The sequence below is a fragment of the Microcebus murinus genome, chromosome 1 (assembly GCF_040939455.1).
Source record: "Microcebus murinus isolate Inina chromosome 1, M.murinus_Inina_mat1.0, whole genome shotgun sequence".
Classification (NCBI taxonomy): Eukaryota; Metazoa; Chordata; class Mammalia; order Primates; family Cheirogaleidae; genus Microcebus; species Microcebus murinus.
The window spans coordinates 117,958,870-117,984,728 of NC_134104.1; the positions used below are offsets into that span (position 1 = coordinate 117,958,870).

Genomic DNA, 25,859 nt, shown 5'->3' on the forward strand with positions numbered 1-25,859 from the left:
GCCCAATGACCCCCATTTCCTGGTATTCACATCCTTGTGTTGTCTTCTCCCACGTTTTACCAGGGTTGGTTTGTGTGACCAATAGTATACAACAGAAGTAATGATATATAAATTCTGAGATTAGGTTATGAAAAAGACTGCAGTTTTTTTCTTAGGTGTTTGCATACTCTCTTGGGCTGTGTACTCTGTGGGAAGCTGCCATGTTGTAAGGACACTAAGAGAGCCCAGGGAGAGGCCCACTTGAAGAGGAATGAATTGAGACTGGAGTGCGTTTGGATGTGAATCCTTTAGCCCCAGTTGAACCTTGACATGACTGTAGCCTGGGCCAACAGGTTGACTGCAATTCTGTGAAAGATCTTGTCCAGACATCCTGCTAATCCCCTCTGTATTCCTCACCCACAGAAATTTTGAGATAATAAATATTTATTTTAAGCTATTATGTCTTGGGATAATTTGTTATACATCAATAGATAACTAATAGACGGTTGAAATGATTGCAAATTGTAATAAATCCATGCACCAATCTGATGGTAGAGCAGATGCCCATCACAAGAAGTGGTATTGTCAAGTGGTTAATGACATAGGCTTTGGAGCCTGAATGCCTGGGTTCAGATCCTGGATCTGCCACATACTAGTATGTGACCTTGGCAAGTCATTTTTTAATTGTTTTTGCTGGGGCTTCTATTTGCTCATTTGTAAAATAGAGATAATAGTATTTACATTAAGGTTGTTGTGAGAATTCAACAAGTTAGAAAATGAAAGTGCTTAGCACAGAGCCTGACACATTCTAAGTGCTCAATTAATATAATTATTGTTATTCTGTATAGATTCTTGAGCATTTGTCCTTAATATATTTGCCTGAGCCGTTTGTGTATTGTCCTTTATATAGGAAAATGGCTACTGAAGGTGAATGATCCCTGTATAAATCTGACTCATATTTAATAATAGAAGTCAACACTGGGTTGAACACCTACTGTTTGCTAAGGGACTCTGCTAGGTGCTAAATAAAGTTTAGTAAGACGTGGTTCATGCCCCCAGGAGTTCAAATTCTTGTGGAGGAGGCAAAAACAAATGTGTTAGTGTAACAAAGGATTCTAAATCCAAAAGACTTGTGAGTTGAAGAATCTTCAATAATTCATCATGAAATACCATTTATGTTTGGTATACTCTTTGTTTCAGGGAGAAATCTGATACCCAGGAGAAAATTTGAGAGTCAGTTTAGAACTTGAGAAATTAAAAGATCTGTTTTAACTGCTAATGAAGACTGTAATTTATCATGGAAGGTCAAAGCACAGAGGAAAGCAGAAAATTGAAATGAAGACATGCTTTGGTTCTCAGCTTAAATGTTACTTCCTCAGAGAGGCCTCCTCCATCCCTCCTACCCCCTTCTCTTCTTTCATAACACTTAGCATAATTATATACTTATTTGTGTTTGTTTCATATTATTTTCCTGACTAGTGTATAAGCTCCACAAAGGCAGGAACTATGTCTGGTTTGTTCATGACTGTAAACTCAGCATCTAGTTCAATCCCTGGTCTACAATAGGTGCATAATACATTTTTATAAATGAATAAATAAAAATTGAATGTTTAGAACTATTAGAATTCTGGTGATGGATGAAGCCCATAGAAAACTTTTGAGACTAATGTAGCAGAGTTCTAAGCTAAAGACTAAATTTATATGCAGTCTTTTCCTTTTCTAGCAAAGAGGTGCTAGAAAGGCTTTTGTAGTCCATAGCAGGGAATTCCTTTGGAGGGCAGTATGATAGAGCCGCCTCCTCTCCACTCACCACACAGAAAATCCAGGAGCTGATGGGTGGGAGACTTTATTATTAAGAAATAGAAAATAATCAATCTTCTTGTACTTTGCAGTTTGTGAAGGGTACTGGTGATCATCCATCTAGCATCCATTTTCCTCTTCCCTCTTACAGGATTCCAGTTTTATTCAAGTAGCCATGCCTCCACCTTGCAACTCATGTGACTCAAGGAACATGGACCTTACTGCCAGTTCCAATTGTGGTAACACCTTTTCCCTTCTGGAACCCAGGCTTAAGTTGTCTGTCCTTTTCCCAGGCGGTTACTAATTTGGAGGCAGAGTGTGTACCTGTGTGACCTAATTGGCTCAAAAAACCAGAAGGGGCCAGGTGTGGTGGCTCATTCCTATAATCTCAGCACTTTAGGAGATGGAGGCAGGAGGATTGCCTGAGACCAGCCTGGGCAACATAGGGAGACTCTGTCTCTACAAAAACAAAACAAAAACAAACAAAACTCAGAAAGTTTTAGGAGAGGAGAAAGGATGTGGTCCCTTTTTCTCCTGGTAGGCATCTGGAAAATCACTTTAGTATGAATTTGAAGTCTACTGTGTTTACAGCAAAGCAGAGAGTAATAGCAACCAGGTTCTTGGTAACTTGTTGAACCACTGAATTACCCAATCTCAAAGTCTACCCTGCCTATGGGCTTTCTCTTATGTGAGATAATCAACTTATTGTTTAAGAAGACGGTTTGACTCAGGTTTTATATTATTTGCAACCAAAATAATCCATAATAAACCAAAATAATTGACCCAAAAATACTTGGCCTCCAGCCACACTCAGAAGAGTGGGAAAGTCACCCTATTGTCCAGAAAAAGGCAAGCACTGAGGCTGTGTTTTGAGAGTTGGAAATGAATATTTGCCAACCATTGTTAGTGTGAATACCTAGGTATGGGAAGGGAAGGAGATGGGGGTGGAGTTGGGGACATGTTTGCATGGGGCAGGCACAGAAAGGAAACTCACAGTCGCCCAGCTGCATGGAAGAAGGCTGAGTATGGATCTGAATATATCGAGGGCCAAGAGCTATGCTATTGGATCTTTTCCTGAGAGACACCTTGGCTCATGCCCTCCTTGGGAGATCCCTGTTGGCCATTGTGGGACCTGCTTCCACCAGACCTGCATCGTTTGACCAATTGGAAAAGACAGGTTGTCAACAGCGACACCATGTGGCTATGAGATGCAATGGGGATAGTAGCTCAGACTCCAGGCCTTCCTGTCAAATGTGTGAAAGGTGGATTTTCCTTCAGGAATATTTGGATCACTTAACCCCTTGTAAGTTTTTTGAAAATGGTGGGAAGATATCCTAGTTTTAGATTTCAAATGTATTAAGCTGAGAAATAGAAGATTGAGTTGATTTCCTTTTGTAGAAAAAAAAGAGCAGTGATCATATTTGTAGACTGTGGAACTATTTTTCTAACCTTTGTATCAGGGTGCAAGAAAATTAAGCTTGAAGATGCCAAAGCAAAAGTATTTGCATTTTATACTCCTTTTGAAAATCTGCTAATGGTTTCCCATCCCCTCCTAGTTAAAGTCCCAGCACCTTAGCACATCTCCTAAAGCCTTTCTCTCTCTGCCTCTCTAATGATGCAACACGCTCCTCAGATTCCTCAGGAAGCCTTTGGTAAGTTCCATTATATTTGTTAATGCTTTGGGTGTTATGCCTGTGGTATTGGGGGAGAGGCAGATATGAACTCTACCCAAGGGGCACAGGTTTAATTAGAACAGAAATTTTAAAATAGAAGGTTTACTGAGCATTTGTTAACTAGGCAGTATACTGAAGTGCTTTGGAGTCATTACCTTATTGAATTTGCACAAAGAATATTCTCTAAATACATTTCCTCCCTGTATTGCTGAAATTATTTATAGTTTAGAATCATTCTTAAGTTATCTAGACAGGGAACCTAGAGTGCTTTGCGGCCTTCCATCTTGGCTACACATTGGAATCACCTGGGGAGCTTTACAAACTTGTACCCATCAAAAGCTTTCAGAGCTCCCCAAGTGACTCAAATGTGCAGGGTTGCGCCCCACAGGCCTTGAATGACAAGCCTGAGTAATCCTGCTTTTCCTTCTGCGCCGTGTGCATCCTCCTCTGATCACACCTATCACACTGAATCAAGTTCAGAGCGTATACCTATCTAACTAGACTTTGAGCATCTTCAGTCAGCCATCTTTTGCATTTCTGGAGTCCGATGTTGGGCCTGACAGTAGTTGTGAAAATGCTGAATGGAAGGGTGAAATGTCATCAACACACATTTTTGGGGTCTTCTAAAATGCCAGCCTCCGTAGCCCTCAGCCAGGTCTGGAACTTCCAGAACATGCTGACTGGTCCCCCAGCAAGATCTCAGTCATGCTGGAGGAGGGGGCTGTATTGAGGGCAGTCGATGGTTATTTTCACGTACGGCCACAAATATGTATTTCTGATGTTTTCAAGGTAAATGAGACTCCCAGCAAGCGACACAGCATCTAGGAGGGCAGAGCGCGCCTATGACCAGCAAGCGCACTCACGCCGGCGTTCGTGCGAAGCCCCGCCCCCAGAAGGGGAGCCAACCAGAGGGCGCGGGGGGGGGCGGCGCTCCCAGCCTCCCCGTGCAGCCGGAGAGAATCGCTCGGGACATTTGGAGGCAGAGCAGGGGTCGGCCCTCGACGCGCTCGGGCTCGATTGGCCAACCTCCCGCAGCTGCTGTAACGGTCGCGGAGGCGGGGCCGGAGCAGAGCTGTGCCAGGCTGGGCAGGCTGCTAGTGGGCGGCGGCGTCTGAGGAAGGTGAGTGGCGCTCGGGGCTCGCTGGGTCATTGGCTAGAGCCCCTTCCTGGGGCACCTCCCGGACTTGGCCTCACCTGGGCGCTGGGAAGGGTCAGACTGATTTTTGTCAGCGTTCACAGGGGCAGGTTCGCGCTAATTAAAAATCCTGTGTAAGCGTCTGGGGGTCGGACAGACCTGGTTGGGCTCCCCAGCCTTTGTGCTAGTTGGCTTCTCATTTAACTGCTCAGGGCCTCAGTTTCTTTGTTTAATAAAGCTGGTAGTTCTTGTGAGGGCTAAAGGAGGCAGTAAGTATAAAGCTTTTCTTATTTGTGGTAGATTCAGTTCTTTCTTAGGAACATTAAATAACAAGTTGCATATTTTTAGAATAGAGCTTTTGCTTTAATAACGAATAGAGACTTGGAAAGCAGTACATGTTCATTTATTACAGTACTTTGAAATATATGCTTTTTGAGAAAGCTTAGCTTTTGGTGTGACTCACTTGAGAAAGAATAGTTACTGGGCATAGTTTATTTCCAGCTTGTCCCCCAATAGTAATTAAAAATACTTGAAGTTTAATTACGGGGTGCATATTATGGGGGCTTCAGACCTATAAAGGGCAATTTGATTAAAAGACTTTTGGGATGGCCGGGCGCGGTGGCTCACGCCTGTAATCCTAGCACTTTGGGAGGCTGAGGCGGGCGGATTGCTCAAGGTCAGGAGTTCGAAACCAGCCTGAGCGAGACCCCGTCTCTACCAAAAATAGAAATAAATTAATTGACCAACTAAAAAATATATATACAAAAAAATTAGCTGGGCATGGTGGTGCGTGCCTGTAGTCCCAGCTACTTGGGAGGCTGAGGCAAGTAGGATCGCTGAGCCCAGGAGTTTGAGGTTGCTGTGAGCCAGGCTGACGCCACGGCACTCACTCTAGCCTGGGCAACAAAGTGAGACTCTGTCTCAAAAAAAAAAAAAAAAGACTCTTGGGAAATCTGCAGAGTGCCAGAAGATACAATTGTGATTTTGCTTTTCTCTGCTTGGCTTTCTATGCCGTGTACAAACCAACTCCTACCCACCAACCCCTACTCCCACAGTTTTACTGTTAAGTGCCTGCGTTGTGATACTAATTAAAGCTATATAGCTTCTGTGTTAGCCCTAGGAAGCATTTGGTCTTTCCTGTGATTTTCAAAGTTCCTGTGTCCTGTCACAGCCTGTAGTCCAGGAAAATGCTGTTGTAGACTGTTGGCACATTTCACAGAAAGGACCTCTGAAAAGGAGGGCTTGATCACAGGTGCAAATGAGTAGTAGTTTTTTCTTCCTGCGATTGCTTTTGTGATCAGTGGTAATTTGAAACTGCTTCATCTTAGTGCCCTAGCAAATGAGAATATCCTATCTTTGAAGCTAGAATTGATGAGAGATGTTGTTAGATTTGGATACCCAGCTAAACGTTTCAACAAAACGGGAGAGGAAAGATAAGGGGAAAGAAGAGAAGGGAGGATATATTTGATGGTGAGCCATGGAGGCCATTAGCAATTACTTTAGTTGCTTCTGCTTTCTTTCAGCGATAACCAGTACCACAGGTGCCTGCTCAGGGACTAACACAAGACTATTCTTACTCAGGTAGAACATTTCAAGATTTTGATTTGTTTATCTTTTTGAAACCTAGATGAAGATCGAATGTGGGACAGGAGACTCATTGAGTGATCATTTCATTGAAATCAACTTGAATGACCACGTGTAAAGTGCACGAGTAATATGCTATGCCTGAGGTATGTCTAATGCATCAGATGACTCTAGATGTTGGAAGGCCATGAAGATGATTTATTGAATACTATACTAGGTGCATCATATATATTCCCTTTTGACTTCCTGATAATCCTATAGGTATTTTGAACTCAGTAAGGAAACTAAAGCTCAGAGAGGTTAAGTAACTACTTAAAATAACACAGATAGCTCTAATCACTGCTTATGCATATGCATAATTATAATTATCTTGGGATGGGACCCAAGTCTAAACACACAATTTATCTGTTTCATATACACATAGCCTGAAGATAATTTTATACAATGTTTTTAATAATTTTGTGCATAAAACAAAGTTTTGACTGTGACCTGTCATGAGATCAGATGTGGAATTTTGTATTTGTGGCATTATGTCAATGTTCAAAAGGTTTCGTATTTTTGGATTTTTTTTTTTTTTAGGCAGTGTCTCCCTCTGTTACCTGGTCTGGAATGTGGTGGCATTATAATAGCTCACTGCAACCTCAAACTCCTGGGCTCAAGCAATCCTCCTGCCTCAACCTCCTGAGCAGCAGGGACTACAGGTGTACACCACCATGTCTGGCTAATTCATTTATTTATTTATTTATTTTTGTATAGATAGAGTCTTGCTATGTTCTTCAGGCTAGTCTCAAACTCCTGGCCTTAAGTCATCTTCCCTCCTCAGCCTTCCAAAGTGTTAGAATTGTAGGCATGAGCCACTGAGTCCGGTCTCCTAACCTTTTTAAAGGATTGTATGCTAACTACATTGTCAGAACATATAGCCGTTTCATGTTCTTTTTTCTCCCTCATAGCTTTCATTCATTCTTAGTTCTACAGGTATATTTAATTTTGACCAGCAGTGTTTTTGTTAAGGTCCCTCTAGGCATTTTGGTTACCTGAAGCTAATTCTTTATTTGATTCCTAAGGAAGGAATATGTTCTTAGTTCTTGCATGTTGATAAAAGTTTGTGCTTTTTATTCTTGAAAGTCAGTTTTGCTGATAGACACTCTTTGACTCACACTTCTTCTCCTGGAGTTTCTTAAATATTAATACATTACTCCTTTTTCTTCTGGCATAAAGCATTGGTATCAAAGTCAGATGATAATCTAATTCTTCTTCCACTTACAAATCATGTGGGGTTTTTTTTTCCTAGATGACCAAAGAATATTTTCTTTTTCATTAAAGTCCAATGATTTTATTAGAATGTGTCTTGATGTTGATTGTTCTGGGCCAGTATTCTCAGGCACTTGATATGTTCTTTCCGTATGTAATTTCATGTCTTTTTTTTTTTTTAATTTCAGGAAAACTTTAGTTTTTAAACAGCATTTTTGAGATATATTAGGTCATTAAATATAAAATATTCAATTTTGAATTAAAAGTTTAGTTTTTTATATCTCAAATAAGAAACACTACAATTAATGAAAGTATGTGCCTAAACTATTGACACAGTTTTGCCTTCTTAACATTAGCTCACCTATGCCAGCAGCAAAGAAGCCTAGAGAGCCAGTGGCAAGGAAATCATGAAAGGCATTTTTCTATACCTTCTTAAGAACTGAATATTTTTCCTTGCAAGAAGTGGTCCAAAGCCTGGAAGAAGTGGTAGTCATTTGGTGCAAGGTCTGGTGAATACAGTGGATGACAGAGAGTTTCCAAGTCCAGCTTCTGTAGAGTGAGCAGCATTGTTTTTTGTAACATGTGGTCTTGCAAGGGGACTGGCCTGTCTCTGTTGACCAATATCAGCTGCTTAATTGCAGGTATCCTCATCATTTCATCCAACTGGTTGCAGTAGACATCTGTCATCGCTTGACCAGGGTTCATAACACCATAGTGGATAGTACCAGCACTGGACCACCAAACAGCATTAGATTTTTTTGGTGAATATTTGGTTTCAGACTGTGTTTCAGCACTTCATCTTTATCCAGTCATCACGCTTGCAATTGTCAGAAAGAATCCATTTTTCATCACATTTAACAATTCAGTGTAGAAATGTTCGTCTTTATGTCATGACAACAAAGGCAAGTTTTGAGATGATTTCTCTTCTTGTGCTCATTTAATTCATGCAGTATCCATCTGCATGCTTTACCTTGCCCATTTGTTTCAAATGGTCCAATATTGTTGGAATGGTAATGTCAAACCTTACTGCTAATTCATGTGTAGGTTGAGATGGATTCACTTCCACTATAATAGCTTTCAGCTCATCATTGTCTACCTTGGTCTCAGGCCACCCACATGGCTCATTTTCAAGATTATAATCAGAACCAACCAGCTACGTACATACCATGTGTTCATTAGCCACATCTTTCCCAAACACTTCGTTGATATTTCGAACAGTCTGCGCTACATTGGTTCTGCGAGAGAACTCATATTCAAAATCAAAACGCATTTTTGACTTATCCATGTTTTCGCAAAAATTGCCCTAAAAAAATTGAAACATAATCACAAGCCAAAATGTGTGTGTGAAAGAATGAGGATGTACCTTCACAATAAAAACAAACAAAAAAACAAGTGTCAAAGTGAAATGTCAGATATCAACTGTCAAACTTAGTACTTAAGAAAATCGGATGTTCCATACTTAATAACCTAATATTTGATATATCTGCATATACCTAAAGTGTAAAATTTGATAAGTTTTGACATATACATCTGTGAAACCATCACCACAAGATTGTCAATATATCCAACATCCCTCAAAATTTCCTTGTTCCCTCTCCAGCCTCCCATTCCCCCAACAACCACTGATGTGCTTTCTATAACCATTGAGATTCATCCATGTTGGATGTATCAATAGTTTATACCTTTTTGCTGAGAGGTATTACATTCTATGTGTATACCATAGTTTGTATATCCCTTCACCTACTGACATTTGAATTTTTTTCAGTTTCTGGCTATTATAAATAAAGCTTTGAACATCTGTGTACAAGTCTGTGTGGACATAATGTTTTTATTTCTTAGGTAAATTCCTAAGAGTGGAATGACTGGGTCTTATGTAGGTGTTTGTTTAACCTTTCAAGCAACAGCCAGTTTTGTCAAGTGATTGTACTATTTTAAATTTCCATTAGTAGTGTTTGAGAGTTCCAGTTCCTTCATATCCTTGAAAGCACTTGGTATAGCCAGTCTTGCCCATCAAATAGGTACATAGTGGTGTCACATTGTAGGTTTTAATTTGCATTTCTCTCCTGACTAGTGATATTTAGCATCTTTTTATGTGCTTATTTGCCATCTGTATGTCTTCTTTGGTGAAATGTCTATTCAATTTTTTTGCCCATTTTTAAGTTGTGTTGTTTGCTTTCTTATGTTTTGCAAGTTTTTTATATATTCTGAATATGTGCCCTTTATGATCCCCAATAATTTTCTCCTAGCTATGGTTTTTTTCATTTTCTTAACAGTATTACTCAAAAAGCAGAAGTTATTTTTATGAAGCCCACTTTATTCTTTTGTGGATCATACTTTTGGTGTCATATCTAAGAAATCTTTGCCTAACTGAAGATCATAAAAGTTTTCTCCTGTGTTTTCCTAGACATTTTAGGTTTTAGATTTATGTATATTGCTCATTTTAACTTAGTTTTTTTGTATATGGTGTGAAGTATGGCTGAAAGTCTTTCTTTTGTTGTTGTCGGCATATTGATATCCAGTTGTTCTAGCATCATTTATTGCAAAGACTATCTGTTTGCTCCTGAATTGCCTTCACAGCTTTGAAGGCAACTGAGGTGCCTGTAGGCATTTTGTTTACCTGAAGCTAATTATTTGATTTCTTAGGAAGGTGAAAATCATTTGTCCATATAAATATGGATCTATTTCTGGACTCTATTCGGTTTCATTAATCGATTTGTCTATCTCGACACCAATGCCATATTGTCTTGATTTCCGTAGCTTTGTAAATCTTGAAATCGTATAACGTTAGTTCTCTAAATTTTTTTTTTCAATGTTGTTTTGGGTATTCTAAGTTCTTTGCAGTGTGATATGAATTTTAAAATCAGGAGAGTTTTCTTGAATAGTTTTATTAATGGTTCTATTGCTTTAGTTTTCTTTTTCAGTTACTACTATTATCTGTATATTTGAGCTTCTCTGCCTATCTTTGATATTTATCATTTTCTTTCTTGCCCTTTCTTCATTTCTTTTTAATTTTTAAAGTTATTTTGCTTTTAACCTCTATTTCTCTTAAGCATTATCTGTAGTGTTCATTTTCCTTCTTTAATCTTCATTTCTAAAATAATAATTTTTAAAAAATTACTAATTTCTGGGTTATATCAGTTCATTTCCAAGTTTTTCTTATTACTACTTATTTACTTATTACTACTTATTATTACTTATGGTGTCTTACATGTCTTATAGACTTTTCCATGTATTTTAGCTTGTTTTAAAATAGTGGTTTAGGACAGGTCCATTGGCTCATACCTGTAATCCTAGCACTCTGGGAGGCTGAGGCAGGAGAATTACTTGAGATCAGGAGTTAGAGACTAGCCTGAGCAAGAATGAGACCCTGTCTCTGCTAAAAATAGAAAAAATTAGCTGGGCAACTAAAAACAGAAAGAAAAAATTAGCTGGGCATGGTGGAGAGCGCCTGTAGTCCCAGCTACTTAGGAGGCTGAGGCAGGAGGATCGCTTGAGTCCAGGAGTTTGAGGTTGTTGTGAGGTAGGATGATGCCATGGCACTGTAGCCCGGGCAACAGAGTGAGATGCTGAAAAAAAAGAACTTCCTTTCCTTCCTTCTTCCTTCCCTCCTTGTTTAAAAAAAGTAAAATAAAATAGTGGTTTATAGTTTTGATCTGTTTTATAGGTATATCTTTCTGGTATGTTTTTCTTGTCTGTAGGGATATTCTTTTTTTTTAAATATTAACTTTTGATGGGATTAGTGCTTTTCTTTGCTCATTTTTATGTGAAATTAGTTTTTTTTTCTGAATTTTTATAATGGTTTAAAGGTCAAGAAAGTCAAGAAAGCTTTTCTAACGTCTCAGACTTCCCTCTCCTGTTATTTTGTGTAGTGTTTGAAAATACTGCAGTTTGTTTCTGAGAGTTCTTGCTTCTATTATCTTTCTTGCTTAGGTCCTCCCTTCTCTCTTGTCCCTGTCTTGCTCAATTTTGATTCCATTCCCAGAAATTTCTTCTCATCATGGGCCTTGTCATGGAACTGTAGCATGTGAGTGTTCACAGAGTTCCAGCATCCTCAATCCTTTTTGTGGCAAGAGAGGGCAAACTCCTTACAATTTCACCTGCTGTTTCATATTAGTGCAGTAATGATTATTAGTGAATACCAATGAACCTGGGAGTTCTCTTATCCTCAGAACTGTGAGATATACCTCCAGCATTTTTTTCTTCCTACACAGATGTTGGTATGCAGTTCTTGTGGCTGTTGGTGGTTTATCCTTACCTTTTATAGCAGTGTTTGTGGGTATAACTAGTCACTAACTTTTGATGTAAATATTGTCCTTGTCTCTGCCAGTTTCACACCCACAGATTCAATTAACTGCAAATTGAAACCCACAGATGAGGAGGGTTGACTGTACTATATACCATTTTATATAAGGGACTTGAGCATCCACAGATTTTGGTATTTGCAGGAATCCTGAAACCAATCCCCTGTGGCTATGGAAGGCCAACTCTATTGTTTTTGGGTTTGGGGTTTGTTATCTAGTTAGTTCTGTTTTTATGTGAGATTCAGAGATTAAAAAACTGCCATGACCATGCCATCTTCCCAGGATGCTTTAAATAAATCCTTTCTTTATTCTTTTAACTGTTTTATATGTTTATATTTTATATGGCTTTTTAATAATTTAGGTGTCTTTTTTAAACAGCATATAGCTTGGTTAAAAAAAAAAAAACCCACCGAGGCCGGGCTTGGTGGCTCACGCCTATAATCCTAGCATCAGGGAGGCCTCGAGATCAGGAGTTCGAGACCAGCTTGAGCAAGAGCAAGACCCCATCTCTACTAAAAATAGGAAGTAATTATCTGGACAACTAAAAATATATATAGAAAAAATTAGCCGGGCATGGTGGCGTCTGCCTGTAGTCCCAGCTACTCGAGAGGCTGAGGCAGGATTGCTTAAGCCAAGGAGTTTGAGGTTGCTGTTAGCTAGGCTGACATCACAACGCTCTAGCCCGGGCAACAGAGCAAGATTCTGTCTCAAAAAAAAAAAAAAAAAAATCCAGCTCGACAATCTTTCAGTCTTTCTCTTTTAACTGGAACCATTACATTGAATATAATTACCGATACAGATTTAAATCTACCATATTACCTAGTACTATGTGCTTTCTCTTTGTCTCAACTTTGCTCCGTTTATTTTTCTCTGCTTTTATGTTCATTTTTATACATCATTATGGTTTTTCCCTTTTACTAGTTAGAAAATTATATAACTCTGCTGTATTAATATTTTTTAGTGGTTATTCTAGAAGTTCTCAAGCATCCCTAACTTATTAATACAAAAGCCTGATGTTAGCAGGTACCTCTGCCACCCTCCTCCTGGATTGTAGATAAACTTAGAACATTATTACACTATTTATCCTACTTCCAGCTAATATATTTTTCTTTCTTTTTATTTCAGCATATTATAGGGGTATAAATGTTAAAGTTACATATATTGCTCATGCCTTCCCTCCCCCCTATATTTTTCTTATTATGCATTTTAATTATATGTTTTAAAGTCAGAAGATCTCATCATTATTATTTTAAATATATCCACATATATATTTTTAGAGATGGGTCTCTTTTTGTCACACAGGCTAGAGGGCAGTGGTGCAGTGTTATCTCACTGTAACTTGGGACTCCTGGGCTCAAATGATCCTCCTATTTCAGCCTTGCAAAGTAGCTAGGACTACAGGCATGTACCACCATGCCTGGCCAATTTACTTATTTATTTTTTGTAGAGACTGGATCTCCCCATGTTACCCATGCTAGTCTCAAACTCCTAGGCTCTAGCAGTCCACCCGCTTTAGCCTCCCAAAGCGCTGGGATTGTAGGCATGAACCACTGTACCCAGCCAAATCTCATCATCATTTTATGTAGTTTGTCTGCATGTACACTTACCCATTTCTTTGCTCTTTATTTTTTTTTATATCTCCTTTCTATCAGATAATTGTTCCTTCTACATGAAGCATCTTCTTTAGAATTTTTTATAGAACAGATTTGGTGAAGAACTCTGAGATTTGTGTTGTATGTTTTAAAATATCTTACTTTTGCCTTTATTATTAATGGATGTTGTCACTGGATTTAGAATTTTAGATAGGCAATTATTTTCTTTTAGCATATTGAAGATATTAGTCCACTGTAAGTTTTCCATCATTAGTGCTAAGAAGTTAGCTGATGTTCTAACTGTAACTCCTTTGAAGATGATCTTTTTTCCTCTGATTATTTTTAAGATTTTCTCCGTGTCTTTTTCTGTATTTTAATACAATGCATCTAGATACATTTTTTTTAATTTATCATGTTTCAAGTATGTTTGCCTTCTAGAATGTGTAGATTTATATCTTGTAATGATTCTTAAATTTTCTCAGCCATTAAGTCTTCAAATATTGCTTCTGCTTCATTCTTTTCTCTGTTCCTGGGTACCAATTATGGATGTGTTATATTTCATCAATGTATTCTCTGTTTGGAGGAGTATTTCTTCTATATTTTCCTGAATGCAGCATAAAGAACTAAAAAGGTAGATAGTCTTTTTTTTTTTTTTTTTTTTTTTTTTTGAGGCAGAGTCTCACTCTGTTGCCCCTGCTAGAGTGCCGTGGTGTCAGCGTAGCTCACAGCAACCTCAAATTCCTGGGCTCAAGTGATTCTCCTGCCTCAGCCTCCCAGTTAGCTGGACTATAGTCATGTGCCACCATGCCCAGTAATTTTTTCTATATATTTTTAGTTATCCAGGTAGTTTCTTCCTGTTTTTTATTATTTTTTTTATTTTTGTAGAGACGGGGTCTTGCTCTTGCTGAGGCTGGTCTCGAACTACTGAGCTCAAACTATCTGCCCACCTTGGCCTTCCTGAGTCCTAGGATTATAGGCGTGAGCCACTGCACCTGGCTAGATAGTCTCTTTTAACTTGCTTTCTAGTTCATAAATTTTTCTCTTCTGCTTTTCTGATCTGTTAAGCCTGTGCTTTGAGATTTCAATTTTAGTTATTGTGATTTTTTGTTGTTGTTGTTCCTAGATTTTTTATTTTTTTTCAAATCTATTTTGTCACTTTTTCAGTTATGGTTCTCTGCCCAAAATCTCAAGCTTGGGTTTTTATGTCTTTGAACATTATAAGCATAGGTTATTATGTTTTTTTTTTTTTTTTTTTACTTTTTTTTATTTTTTTTTTTACAATGCTATGACTGTGCTAGGTTATTATGTTTTATAGTCTGTGTCTAATAATTATAATATCAGAAGTCTTTCTTTGTAGGGTTTTTCTTTTACTGTTCTTTATGTTCTCCTTGTATCTTATTTCCTGTATGCCTTAGTTATCTTTGACAGTTTGCTGGATGTTGTAATTGAAACATTTTTGAGGGTATAATATGATACTTTTCTTCAGAGAGGATTTCATTTGTTTTTGCCAGGTGCTTGGAGGCACCATTAATCTGGGACTTTCTTTAGGTACTAAAACAATACAGAAGAGGGGAAGCTTGATTTCAGATCCATGGGAGAGGTAGTTGACTCCTTGGTTCACCCTTGTCCTGAGGGTGTAACCCTTCCAGGTTGCAGATAGAGTGGCTTTGATCTTTAGTGCTCATTTTCAGAGCTCTTTCTTTGGCACTGGCAAATGCCTTCAGAGAAAGTGGGTTCTCATCTTCTCATGTTTTTCTCTTTTGGCTTGGTAATTCCTCCTTATCTTGTTCATTTCCTAATGCTTGTCAGAAGGATTTTTTAAAAAATGTACTTTATTAAGCTTTCTTTATTGTCTTTAGAGGCTGAGTTTGGACTGGTCTACCATTACCAAAAAGTTTTTTCCTTTTATTTTTAGTTGACACATAATAATTGTACATATTTATAGGATACAAAGTGATATCTCGATCCATGTATAAAATGTAATGATCAAATCAGGGTAATTATTATAGTGGATCCATTATCTCAAACATTATTTCTTCAAAATACTCTCTTCTAGTTTTTAAAAAATGAACCGTAAAATATTGTTAACTATATTCACCTATAGTGCTATAGAGCATTAGAACTATTCCTCCTATCTAGCTATAATTTTGTGTCTGTTAACCAACCTCTCCTATCCTCCTTTCCCCTATCCTTCCCAGCCTCTAATAACCACAGTTCTACCAAAAAAAGTAGATTGTTTTAATCTTGTTTAATTTAGTCTTATCTGAGACATATTTATGTCAAAAAAACTTGTATCAAATAGCTAAATAATTTGGAGAAAATGTCTAAGATATAAAATAAAGGACTAGGTAAGATCCTTTTTGTTCATAGTACTTATATGTAATAACTGCCATTTATCTACAAGTTCCTATGTACCAGGCACTTGTTCTAAATACTTTCTACATTTTATCTGCCTGAATTCAACCTATTAGGTATAAGTATTACTATTTTCTCTCATTTACAAATGAAGAAATAAGGCTCAAAGATGTCAGTGAGTTTGTCCATATCATACAGTGTAGCAGTTAGGGAGATTGTGAGAGCTCTATGGCTCCACATTTATTGAAGGATTCTACATTGATATCTGCCACCCTTATGTTTGACTATCACGGTATATTCTTGCCACTTTAAATCTCTGACTGATTCTCGATAGTGATTTAGTAGGCAGAACACAGCATCACCTTTGAAGTATTCTTGCCAGAGAATACTGAACCTCACTTTTTAAGCCTTTAGGTATAACCAGTTTATAAGAAATATAGGGGATTGAAAAATATGTTAAATAATAAGGATATAATAAACCAAATCCAAAATATGGGTAATTCTACAAGACAGAAGGCCTGTTTCTTCAATAAATAGCATGTAAAAGAAAAAAAAAGGAGTGGGACAGTTATAGATTAGAAGAGACTTAACATGCTATCAACCAAGTACTATATAGGGACCTTGATTTGAAAAAAAATCATAAGAGGACATTTTTTAAGACATGTGGAAGAAAATTGAACATGGACTAGAAATTAAGTGATATTAAGGCATTACTGTTCATTTTGTTGGTTATGATAATGATATTGAGGTCATTTTTAAAAAGTCTGTATGTGTTAGAGATGTATGCTAAAATATATGTGGGCAAGGGAAAAATAAGAATGAAAGAATATTGGTAACCATTGAAGCTGGGTTGATGAATACATGGTTCATTAAACTGTTTCTCTACTTTTGTGTATTTTTGAAAATTTCTCTAATATAAAGTTAAAAAAAAAAACCAGCTAAAAGTTGGTAGCAGCTGAAGTTGGCTGATATTTTCAAAAAGGAACTTTATATAAAATAAAGACTGGTGAGTTTAATGCAGCAGGTGATAGAGTTGTTGAAAGAGACCAGTGTTTGAAGGGGAGGTCAGACAGTAGAAATGGCAGAATTTGAGAATTTGTAACATTATTAGATTTAGCTAGAAATGAATTATTGGTGACAAGTAAATTATTCCGATGGATTTCACTATCTGAAGCAGATACATGAGGGCAGAAGGGTACTTTAGATGGAACACTGAATTGGCATCCAGGAGTCCTATTTCTCCTCAATCCTGGGAAGGTCATTTTTCCTCTGTGCTCCTTAGATGGTTATAGTACCTGATGGATAGGTATAACTCTCCCTACTCCCTTTCCTGCCAGCTGTGAACAGCTAGAGATTTTGGATTACACCGTTTCCAAGGTCTCCTCAATCTCTAAAATTCCACAACCCTAATGAATGTGTGTGATTTTGCTTCTAGAAAGGAAGAATTATATTTATACATCAAAGAAACCAAGGAAATTTTTTTCTTATATAATGGCAGTATCTTAGACAAAAAGAGCAAATGATGATAGAGTAGATCAAATATAAACTTTTTTTTGGTGCCAAACAGCGTTCTTTGTTGCTAGCTTCTTATCTACCTAGACATAAAGACCACCCAAGAAAGTAGCACTCCATTCATCCTTGGAGTCCAGTGAATTATTGGATTTGCCTGTAACTGTCAGGCAGGCAGTTGTTTTAGATTTTTGGGAAGCAGTTTTCAAAAGGTAACAGTTTATTAGTGTTACATAACTCATATAGTTAAGAAAAATAATTCTTTCTCTCAGTGTGTGTGGGGGTGTGTGTGTACAAAACCCCAGAATATTTTATTTGCAGAGGAGAATATTATAGGGTTTATTCAAATGATTCTTATAATCAGCTGTCTAGTATGTCATAAAGTTGTGACACAGGAATGGCCTAAAGTGCCCTGCAAGAGTAGTGGGTTCTTTTAAATGTAATTTCCTTTAACTCCTATTGTACTTTTTTTATTTAGGTGACTCAAATTTTTTTTTATTGCCAATCTCTACTACTTTTGATTCTACAAAAGAAACTATGTTTCCAGCAGCCCCTAAAGCCCAGACGTCCGGTCAGTCATCAAACAGACTCATAACTGAAAAACAGGTAAACTTGAAATATTTTAAGCTGATGTTTCTCAAAGTATGAGCCAAAGAATGCTACATCTACAAGTGGAAAAATCTAATTTTGGAAGGATTCTTTGGTGAGATAATTTTGGGCAGTGGCTGGGTTAAAGAGTATTAAATGGTTTCATCACTCTGAGACTTCACAATGTTATCAGTCTCCAAAAGGAGAATTTAGTATACAACATTTCCTACTTATTTAATAAGCTAGATTGATGAACATTTCATTAGACTAGTGGTATGCAGCACATAATTTGGAAAATGCCCTTCCCAACTATTTTCAGAATCTGTAAATAGTTACTTTATTCTTTCTCTTAAAATATAAGAGGTATCAGAGAATAATATGTATAATTTGATCATTCAGAATATGTGACCCTATTATATACAGACCACTTTATTTTTTTTTTTTATTTATTTATTTTTTTGAGACAGAGTCTTGCTTTCTTGCCCAGGCTAGAGTGAGTGCCGTGGCGTCAGCCTAGCTCACAGCAACCTCAAACTCCTGGGCTCAAGCAATCCTACTGCCTCAGCCTCCCGAGTTGCTGGGACTACAGGCACGAGCCACCATGCCCGGCTAATTTCATATATATATATATATATATATTAGTTGGCCAATTAATTTCTTTCTATTTTTATAGTAGAGACGGGGTCTCGCTCAGGCTGGTTTTGAACTCCTGACCTCGAGCAATCCGCCCGCCTCGGCCTCCCAGAGTGCTAGGATTACAAGTGTGAGCCACCGCGCCCGGCCCAGACCACTTTATTTTTATGAATCGCAGTAGATATCCACTTTAGTGAATTCTTCTATGTAATTTTGACTGAATCTAAATTTTACAGAGCAAACCTTTTTAATAAAGGGATTTCTCTGTAAAGTTTGGATCCAGTTGAAGGGCCACACTTAGGGGTCTGGAGGGCCACGTGTGGCTTCAAGGCCACAGGTTCCCCACCCCAAGGTAAATGAGGGGAAAGTTATGAGAGGGAGGAGAAGTACAGAAAAAAATAAAAGGAGGAAAAAGTCAGAGTCAAAGATTTATTTGGCTGTGAGTCATAGTGCTATCAGAGAATCATCAGGTGAGCAAGAGTGAGACCCTGTCTCTACCAAAAATAGAAAAGTTAGCTGGGTGTGGTGGTACACACCGGTAGTCCCAGCTTCTTGGGAAGCTGAGGCAGGGGGATCACTTGAGCCCAGGAATTTGAGGTTGCAGTGAGCTATGATGATGCCTCTGCCAGGTAGCAGAGCAAGACTCTGTCTCCAAAAAAAAAAAAGAATCATCAAGGTTGTTTTTTGTGTTGATAAATTCTTTAATGTTTGAGTGACATTTGGACATGGAGAGTAATACTTTCATTTGTACTTTGTCTATTGTTTAAATTATTGATCTTTAAACTATTATATACTATACTACTAATAAACTTATTACACAAATTATATTTTTTAAGCATTTAAACATTGAAAATTCACTCAGGTAACCTTTTCACAAATATGATTTAAACAGTTAAAAAATATCCAAAGCACTTCACACAGTGATTTTAAAACTGATCATTGCGCTTACATTAAAAATGGATTTAAAATTGTTAATGTCATGGATCTAAATGTTATTTTAAAAATAATCTCTATTCTAATTTTTATTTTCTGTTCTTTTTTCCTGTTTCTTATTCCCATTATGTTTTTATTCACTAAATCTAGAGAGTTAGGGTTCTATTTGCAGGTTTAGGATGTAAATACATATTTAGAATTAAGGATATAAGACTTGAGAGTGTCCTTCAGGCTGATCCTACTAGAGCAGTTATCCAAATGGACAGGCTCCTTTTTATATTTAGACTTTGTCCATTATACAAAGAATTATCTAAAATATTGGCTCCAACTAGTCAGGTATGTTTTGATTTTTTTGTTACTCTAGTAATTATGAAAGTGACATTGTTTCTGAGTGACTCACTTTTTATTTACTGTTTGATTAATATAACTTAGTTTGCAGCTGATTTTTCTTGGCAGGGCCTGGTCTAGTTTAATTAGATCTAAAACCTGTGATCTATTTGGTTCACTAAAATTATAAGGTGGTGGTGGTGTGTTTTGTTATAATTTGTCCATTAAGGCCCACATAAGTACTCTATATAATGCAACATATGTTTATTTACATACTTATGGTCTATTACTCATTTTGCTAGAAAAATCAAATTTGTCTTAATTATATATATATAAAAATTTAAAAAACCTTTTGGAAAAAAGGTTCTATTCTGAAAACACAGGAAATGATATATAAGATGGTATTTCTTCACTTTATGTCTTAAAGTTGATCTTTTTTTCACTTCTTGTAATTGTAGCAAGAGGAAGCAGAATGGGAAAGCATAAATATGATGTTGACGACGCATGGCTTAAAACCTTTGTCCTTAGTCAAAAGGACAGATCTTAAAGGTAATTAGATCTTTTTCTTGCTCCTTAAGGTAAAAAGCTTCTTTTTCCTTTTAAAATTTTTTATCTTCAAATTATTTTACCTTTATTTTTACTATCTGTATTAAATTTTTTTAAACTGTAGATCTAATCATTTTTGACAAACAGTCATCACAAACGATGAGACAGAATTTGAAAATGTTGGTGGAAGAAACGTCACGTCAACAGACGATGATACAGGAGCTTGTAGAAAGTAATCAGCAGCTTAAGTAAGAAAATGGGAAAAGTTTCTTTTGAATTGTTTGTATGCATTCTAAAAATAACTGCCTTGAAAAGAATCTCAAATTTTAAGTTTTCATTTTGATTAAATAGAAAAGTTTAAAAATATTTTCATAGGTAAATAAAATTTTAATATGTAAATCTTTTGGTAATAGTGTAGCCTAGATGTTTAATGGTACCCTATATTTCTTCTATTAGTTTCTGTTATAGGTTGAGCATCCCAAATCTAGAATGTTCCAAAATTCAAATTTTTTTGAGCTCCAACATGATGCTCAAAGGAAATAGTCACTGGAGTGTTTCACATTTTCAATTTTTAGATTTGGAATGCTTAACTGGTAAGCATGATGCAAATACTCTAAAATTTGAAATCCGAGGCACTTCTGGTCTCAAGCATTTCAGATAATGGATACACAACCTTTATAAAATAGAAAATTTGGCTGAATGTGGTAGCTCACGCCTGTAATCCTAGCACTCTGGGAGGCCGAGGTGGGAGAATTGCTTGAGCTCAGGAGTTCGAGACCAGCCTGATTAAGAGCAAGACCCCATCTCTACTATAAATAGGAAGAAATTAATTGGCCAACTGAAAATATATAGAAAAAATTAGCCAGGCATGGTGGTGCATGCCTGTAGTCCCAGCTACTCAGGAGGCTGAGGCAATAGGATTGCTTGAGCCCAGGAGTTTGAGGTTGCTGTGAGCTAGGCTAACGCCATGGCACTCTAGCCTGGGCAACAGAGTGAGACTCTGTCTCAAAAAATTAAAAAAAAAAAAAAAAAGAAAAAAGATAAAATAGAAAATTTAAGAATGCAAAGAAATTTTAGAAAGTACGTTGTTAGATGGGTATGTTTGGCCATTTGATTTATTTTTAATACCAAGGGAAGAATTTGTGTGTCTATTAAATTAGAAATGAACTTCAGCTAGAAAAAAGCCGAGCAGCAGATCAGGAACAACGAGCTAATGACTTGGAACAAATTATGGAGAGTGTGAAATCCAAAATTGGTGAATTGGAGGATGAATCCCTAAATAGAGTTTGCCAACAACAGAATAGAATAAAGGATCTTCAAAAGGAGCAGAAAGCTTTACAGGTACTGAGTTATGTATTTTCTTAGATGATGGTTAGTACTAAAATAGCTCATTATAGTCCCAGGTGACTTCCATGTTGCTTAATTTAGTAGTTCTTACCTTACTTGACCTACTGCTACTGACTTCTTGAAACTTTCTTCTCTTGGTTTCCAGAATATTCTATTTCCTTCTTACCTCATTGAAAAAAACCCTTATATTAAAACTTAGATGTTTATTGTGACTAAAGGAAATCTTTTGTGCTGATAACCAGTGTTTAGTGGTATGAGATATTTCTGATATTTACATTTTATTATAAATATTAAGTCTTTATTTTAGTGAGTTTTGCTGACACAACTCTATATGTACTTATTGCCCATACGAGTTCAGGCTGCCTAAAAAAGACCAGTATTCATTAGGTAGGATCTGGAAGTCCCCTCAGTATATGCTGGCAGTGTTGGAAGGATTAGATTAGTTAGTACAAATTCCAGGGAGTCAGAGAGGATCAACTAGAGATACTATAGAGCTCTAGTCTGAGGACAGGAACATTTGGTGCTCTGCCCTCATTTATGCTGCCAACTTGAAGCAGGCACAGTTGGAGCTGCTGGTATCATAGTTTCAGAGAAGACACTATCATCATTTGATGGCCAAATCTGTGTTTTACTCAGTCAACAAAATCCTCTGTGATTAGAATGCTATAATTTTAGCTTGGCTTTGTTAGGTTGCTTTCTTCATCAATAGTACATTTATAAAACCTGTCTAAAAGGAAGGGAATTTTGAAAATGATTCTATATACAGTGGTTTGACCTTTGCTCTTAGATAATAGGGCATGTGGAAATCTGAAGCCCTTCAGCTCATTGACTTATTGATATGAGAAAGCAGCCATCAGGAACTATAAAGGTGCTGTAGTGGGTTTTTGGCTTAGAGAGGGTGTTAAGAGCAGAGTAGACCAGTGTTCTTTTTCAGGGGAAGATAACAGTTTTTCTTTTCAGAGAGGTTGGTATATAATAACAAAATTAAATTATTAGAAACTTACAAATTTACTAGGGTATTAGGCACTTCAAAGAACAGATGCTTGAGGGTTCATTGATAAGGTTGATTTGATCCCAGTACCCTGGGATCATCTTAATCCAATTTAAGAGATTATGATGGTTTGGTGTTATATGACATCAGCTGGTCTATATCTAGGAAATATTCTCTGACCTTCAATTTTTTGAAATAGTTTGAGTAGAATTGGTATTAGTTCCTCTTTAAATGTTTGGTAGAATTCAAAGGCAAACCCATCAGGTCCTGGTTTTTTCTCTGATGGGAGACTTTATTACTGCTTCAGTCTCATTTCTCACTATTGGTCTGTTCAGGTTTTCCATTTCTTTATGGCTCTGTCTTGGTATTTGTATTTGTACAGGAATTCATCCATTTCTTCTAGATTTTCCAACTTATTTGTGTAGAGTTGTTTATAATAGTCTCTACTGGTTCGTTGTATTTTTGTAGTATCAGCTGTTTCCTTTTTCATTTCTGGTTTATTTTATTTGGGTCTTCTCTATTTTCAGTCTAGCTAAAGAGCTGTCAATTTTTTATCTTTTCAAAATCTTACCTTTTATCTTTTCAAAAATTTTTATCTTTTCTGTCAATTTTTTATCTTTTCAAAAATTTCAAAAAAATGTTTATCTTTTCTTTATTCATTACTTTAAAAATATTTTTTTGTCTCAATTTTATTTTGCTCTTTTTAGTTTGTTTCCTTCCACTGATTTTGGGTTTGATTTGTTCTTTTCTAATTGTTTGAGGTAGGTCATTTATTTGAAGTGTTGGTACTACTTTTTTGATGTAGGTGTTTTTTGCTATAAATTCTCCCTTAGTATGCTTTTTCTGTATCCCATAGATTTTGGTATGTTGCATTTCCATTTTCATTTGTTTCAAGAAATTTTAAAATTTCTTTCTCAGCTTCTTTATTGACCTATTGATCATTCAGGAGCATGTTTAATTTCCATGTGTTTATGTGGTTTACAAGATTTTTCATGTTACTGATTTCTAGTTTTATTCCATTGTGGTGAGAAAAGATACTTGATATGATTTTGACTCTTTTGAATTTGAGACTTGTTTTGTGGCTAAGATATGGTCTCTGCTGGAGAATGTTTCATGTGCTGATAAGAAGAATGTGTATTCTGCAGCAGTTGGGTGAAATGTTCTATAAATGTTAGGTCCATTAGGTCAATTGTGTAGTTTAACTCTGAATGTTTCTTTGCTGATTTTCTTTTGGGATGATATGTCCATTGCTGAGAGTAGAATTCTGAAGTCCACTGCTATTAATTTATTGCAGTCTGTGTCTCCCTTTATATCTATTAATGTTTGATATATTTGTAAATGTTTCAGTGTTGAGTGATTATATTTATAGTTATTATATAATCTTGCAAAATTGACCCCTTCATCATTATATAGTGACTTTCTTTGTTTCCTTTTATAGTCTTTGACTTGTAGTCCATTTTATCTGTTAAAGCTACTCCTGCTCCTTTTTGGTTTCCATTTGCATGGAATATCTTTTTCTACCTCTTTACTTTTCAGTCTCTATGTGACTTTATAGGTGAAATAAGTTTCTTGTAAGCAGCATATAGTTGGGTATTGTTTATTTTTTTCTTTTTCCGTTCAGCCACTCTGTCTTTTAAGTAGAGAATTTAGATCGTTTACATATAATGTTAGTATTGTTAGGTAAGGACTTACTACTGCCATTTTGATAATTGTTTTTGGTTGATTTGTAACTCCTTTCTTGCTTTTCTTCCTTTCTTACTGTTTTCCTTTGTTGTTAAGTGATTTTCTTCCTTTTTGGTTAAGTGTTTTAATTCATTGTTTTTTGTTTTTTAGTGTATCAGTTATAAGTTTTTGTTTTGTGGATACCATGAGGCTTACAAAAAACATCTTGTAGATATGACAAGTTATTTTAAACAGACAAAAGCTTATTTTTGATCACAAAGAAAAGAATAGAAATAAAGGAAAAGCTTAAAAAATGCTGTAATTTAACTCCACCCCCCACACACATTTTAACTCATCTCAATTTACATCTTTTTATATTGCCTGTCTCTTAGCAGATTGCTGTAGCTGTTATAATTTGTGATAGATCTGTCTTTTGGGCTTTATACTAGAGTTATGAGTGGATTGCACAATACAGTTATGGTATTCAATTATTCTGGGTTTGTGCACTTAATTTTAGCACTGGGTTTTATACATTCAAATGTGTTGTGGTTTTTTAATTTTGTTTTGCATGAAGTGTCCTTTATTTCAGATTGAAGAACTCCCTTTAGCATTTATTGTAAGACAAGTCTAGTGGTGATAAATTCCTTCAGCTTTTGTTTGTCTGAAAGACTTTATTTCCCCTTCATGTTTGAAGGATAGCTTTGCTGGGTACAGTATTTTCAATTGGCAAGTTTGGGTTGTTTTTTTGTTTCAGCACTTTGAATGTGTCATCCTACTCTCTCCTGTCCTGTATGGTTTTTGCTGGGATTGCTGGATCAAATGGTAGATCTACTTGTATCTCTTTAAGGTATCTCCATATTGCTTTCCACAGAGGTTGCACTAGTTTGCAGTCCCACCAGCAGTATAGGAATGTTCCTGTCTCTCCATATCCACGCCAAAATTTATTATTTTGGGACTTTTTGATAAAGGCCATTCTCACTGGAAATAGGTGATATCTCATTGCAGTTTTGATTTGCATTTCCCTGATGATTAGAGATGTAGAGCATTTTTTCATATGTTTGTTGGCCATTATTCTGTCTTTTTTTTTTTTTTTTTTTTAAGACAGTCTCACTTTGTTGCCCAGGCTAGAGTGAGTGCCGTGGCCGGTCAGCCTAGCTCACAGCAACCTCAAACTCCTGGGCTCAAGCGATCCTCCTACCTCAGCCTCCCAAGTAGCTGGGACTACAGGCATGTGCCACCATGCCCAGCTAATTTTTTCTATATATATTAGTTGGCCAATTAATTTCTATTTATAGTAGAGACGGGGTCTCGCTCTTGCTCAGGCTGGTTTTGAACTCCTGACCTCGAGCAATCCGCCCGCCTCAGCCTCCCAGAGTGCTAGGATTACAGGCGCAACCCATTCTGTAGATTGGCTGTTTGCTCTAGTGACAGTTTCTTTGGCTGTGCTGAAGCTTTTTAATTTGTTCAGGTCCCGTTTATTTATTTTTGTTGTTGCTGTGATTACCTTTGGGGTCTTCTTAAATTCTTTGTCTAGGCCAATGTCTAGAAGAGTATTTCTAGTGTTTTCCTCTAGAATTCTAATAGTTTCACAGCTTAGATTTAAGTCTATTACCCAGTGTGAGTTGATTTTTGTGAGAGATGAAAGGTGTGGAT

The 25,859-nt window shown here is 36.7% G+C and overlaps 1 protein-coding gene across 3 annotated transcripts in view; it reads left to right on the forward strand.

Moving 5' to 3' along the window:
- Nucleotides 1-4,425: 4,425 nt before the first annotated feature.
- Nucleotides 4,426-25,859, forward strand: part of CEP70 (centrosomal protein 70) — an 85,265-nt gene continuing 63,831 nt past the window's right edge. For all 3 annotated transcript variants that reach the window (XM_012749125.3, XM_076005186.1, XM_012749126.3), the window contains exons 1-6: nt 4,426-4,572; nt 6,215-6,317; nt 17,658-17,785; nt 20,119-20,209; nt 20,331-20,454; nt 21,367-21,547. In XM_012749125.3, coding sequence (XP_012604579.1) covers nt 17,717-17,785; nt 20,119-20,209; nt 20,331-20,454; nt 21,367-21,547 — 465 coding nt within the window. In that variant the 5' untranslated portion in view covers nt 4,426-4,572; nt 6,215-6,317; nt 17,658-17,716. The remainder of the gene's footprint in view (nt 4,573-6,214; nt 6,318-17,657; nt 17,786-20,118; nt 20,210-20,330; nt 20,455-21,366; nt 21,548-25,859) is intronic.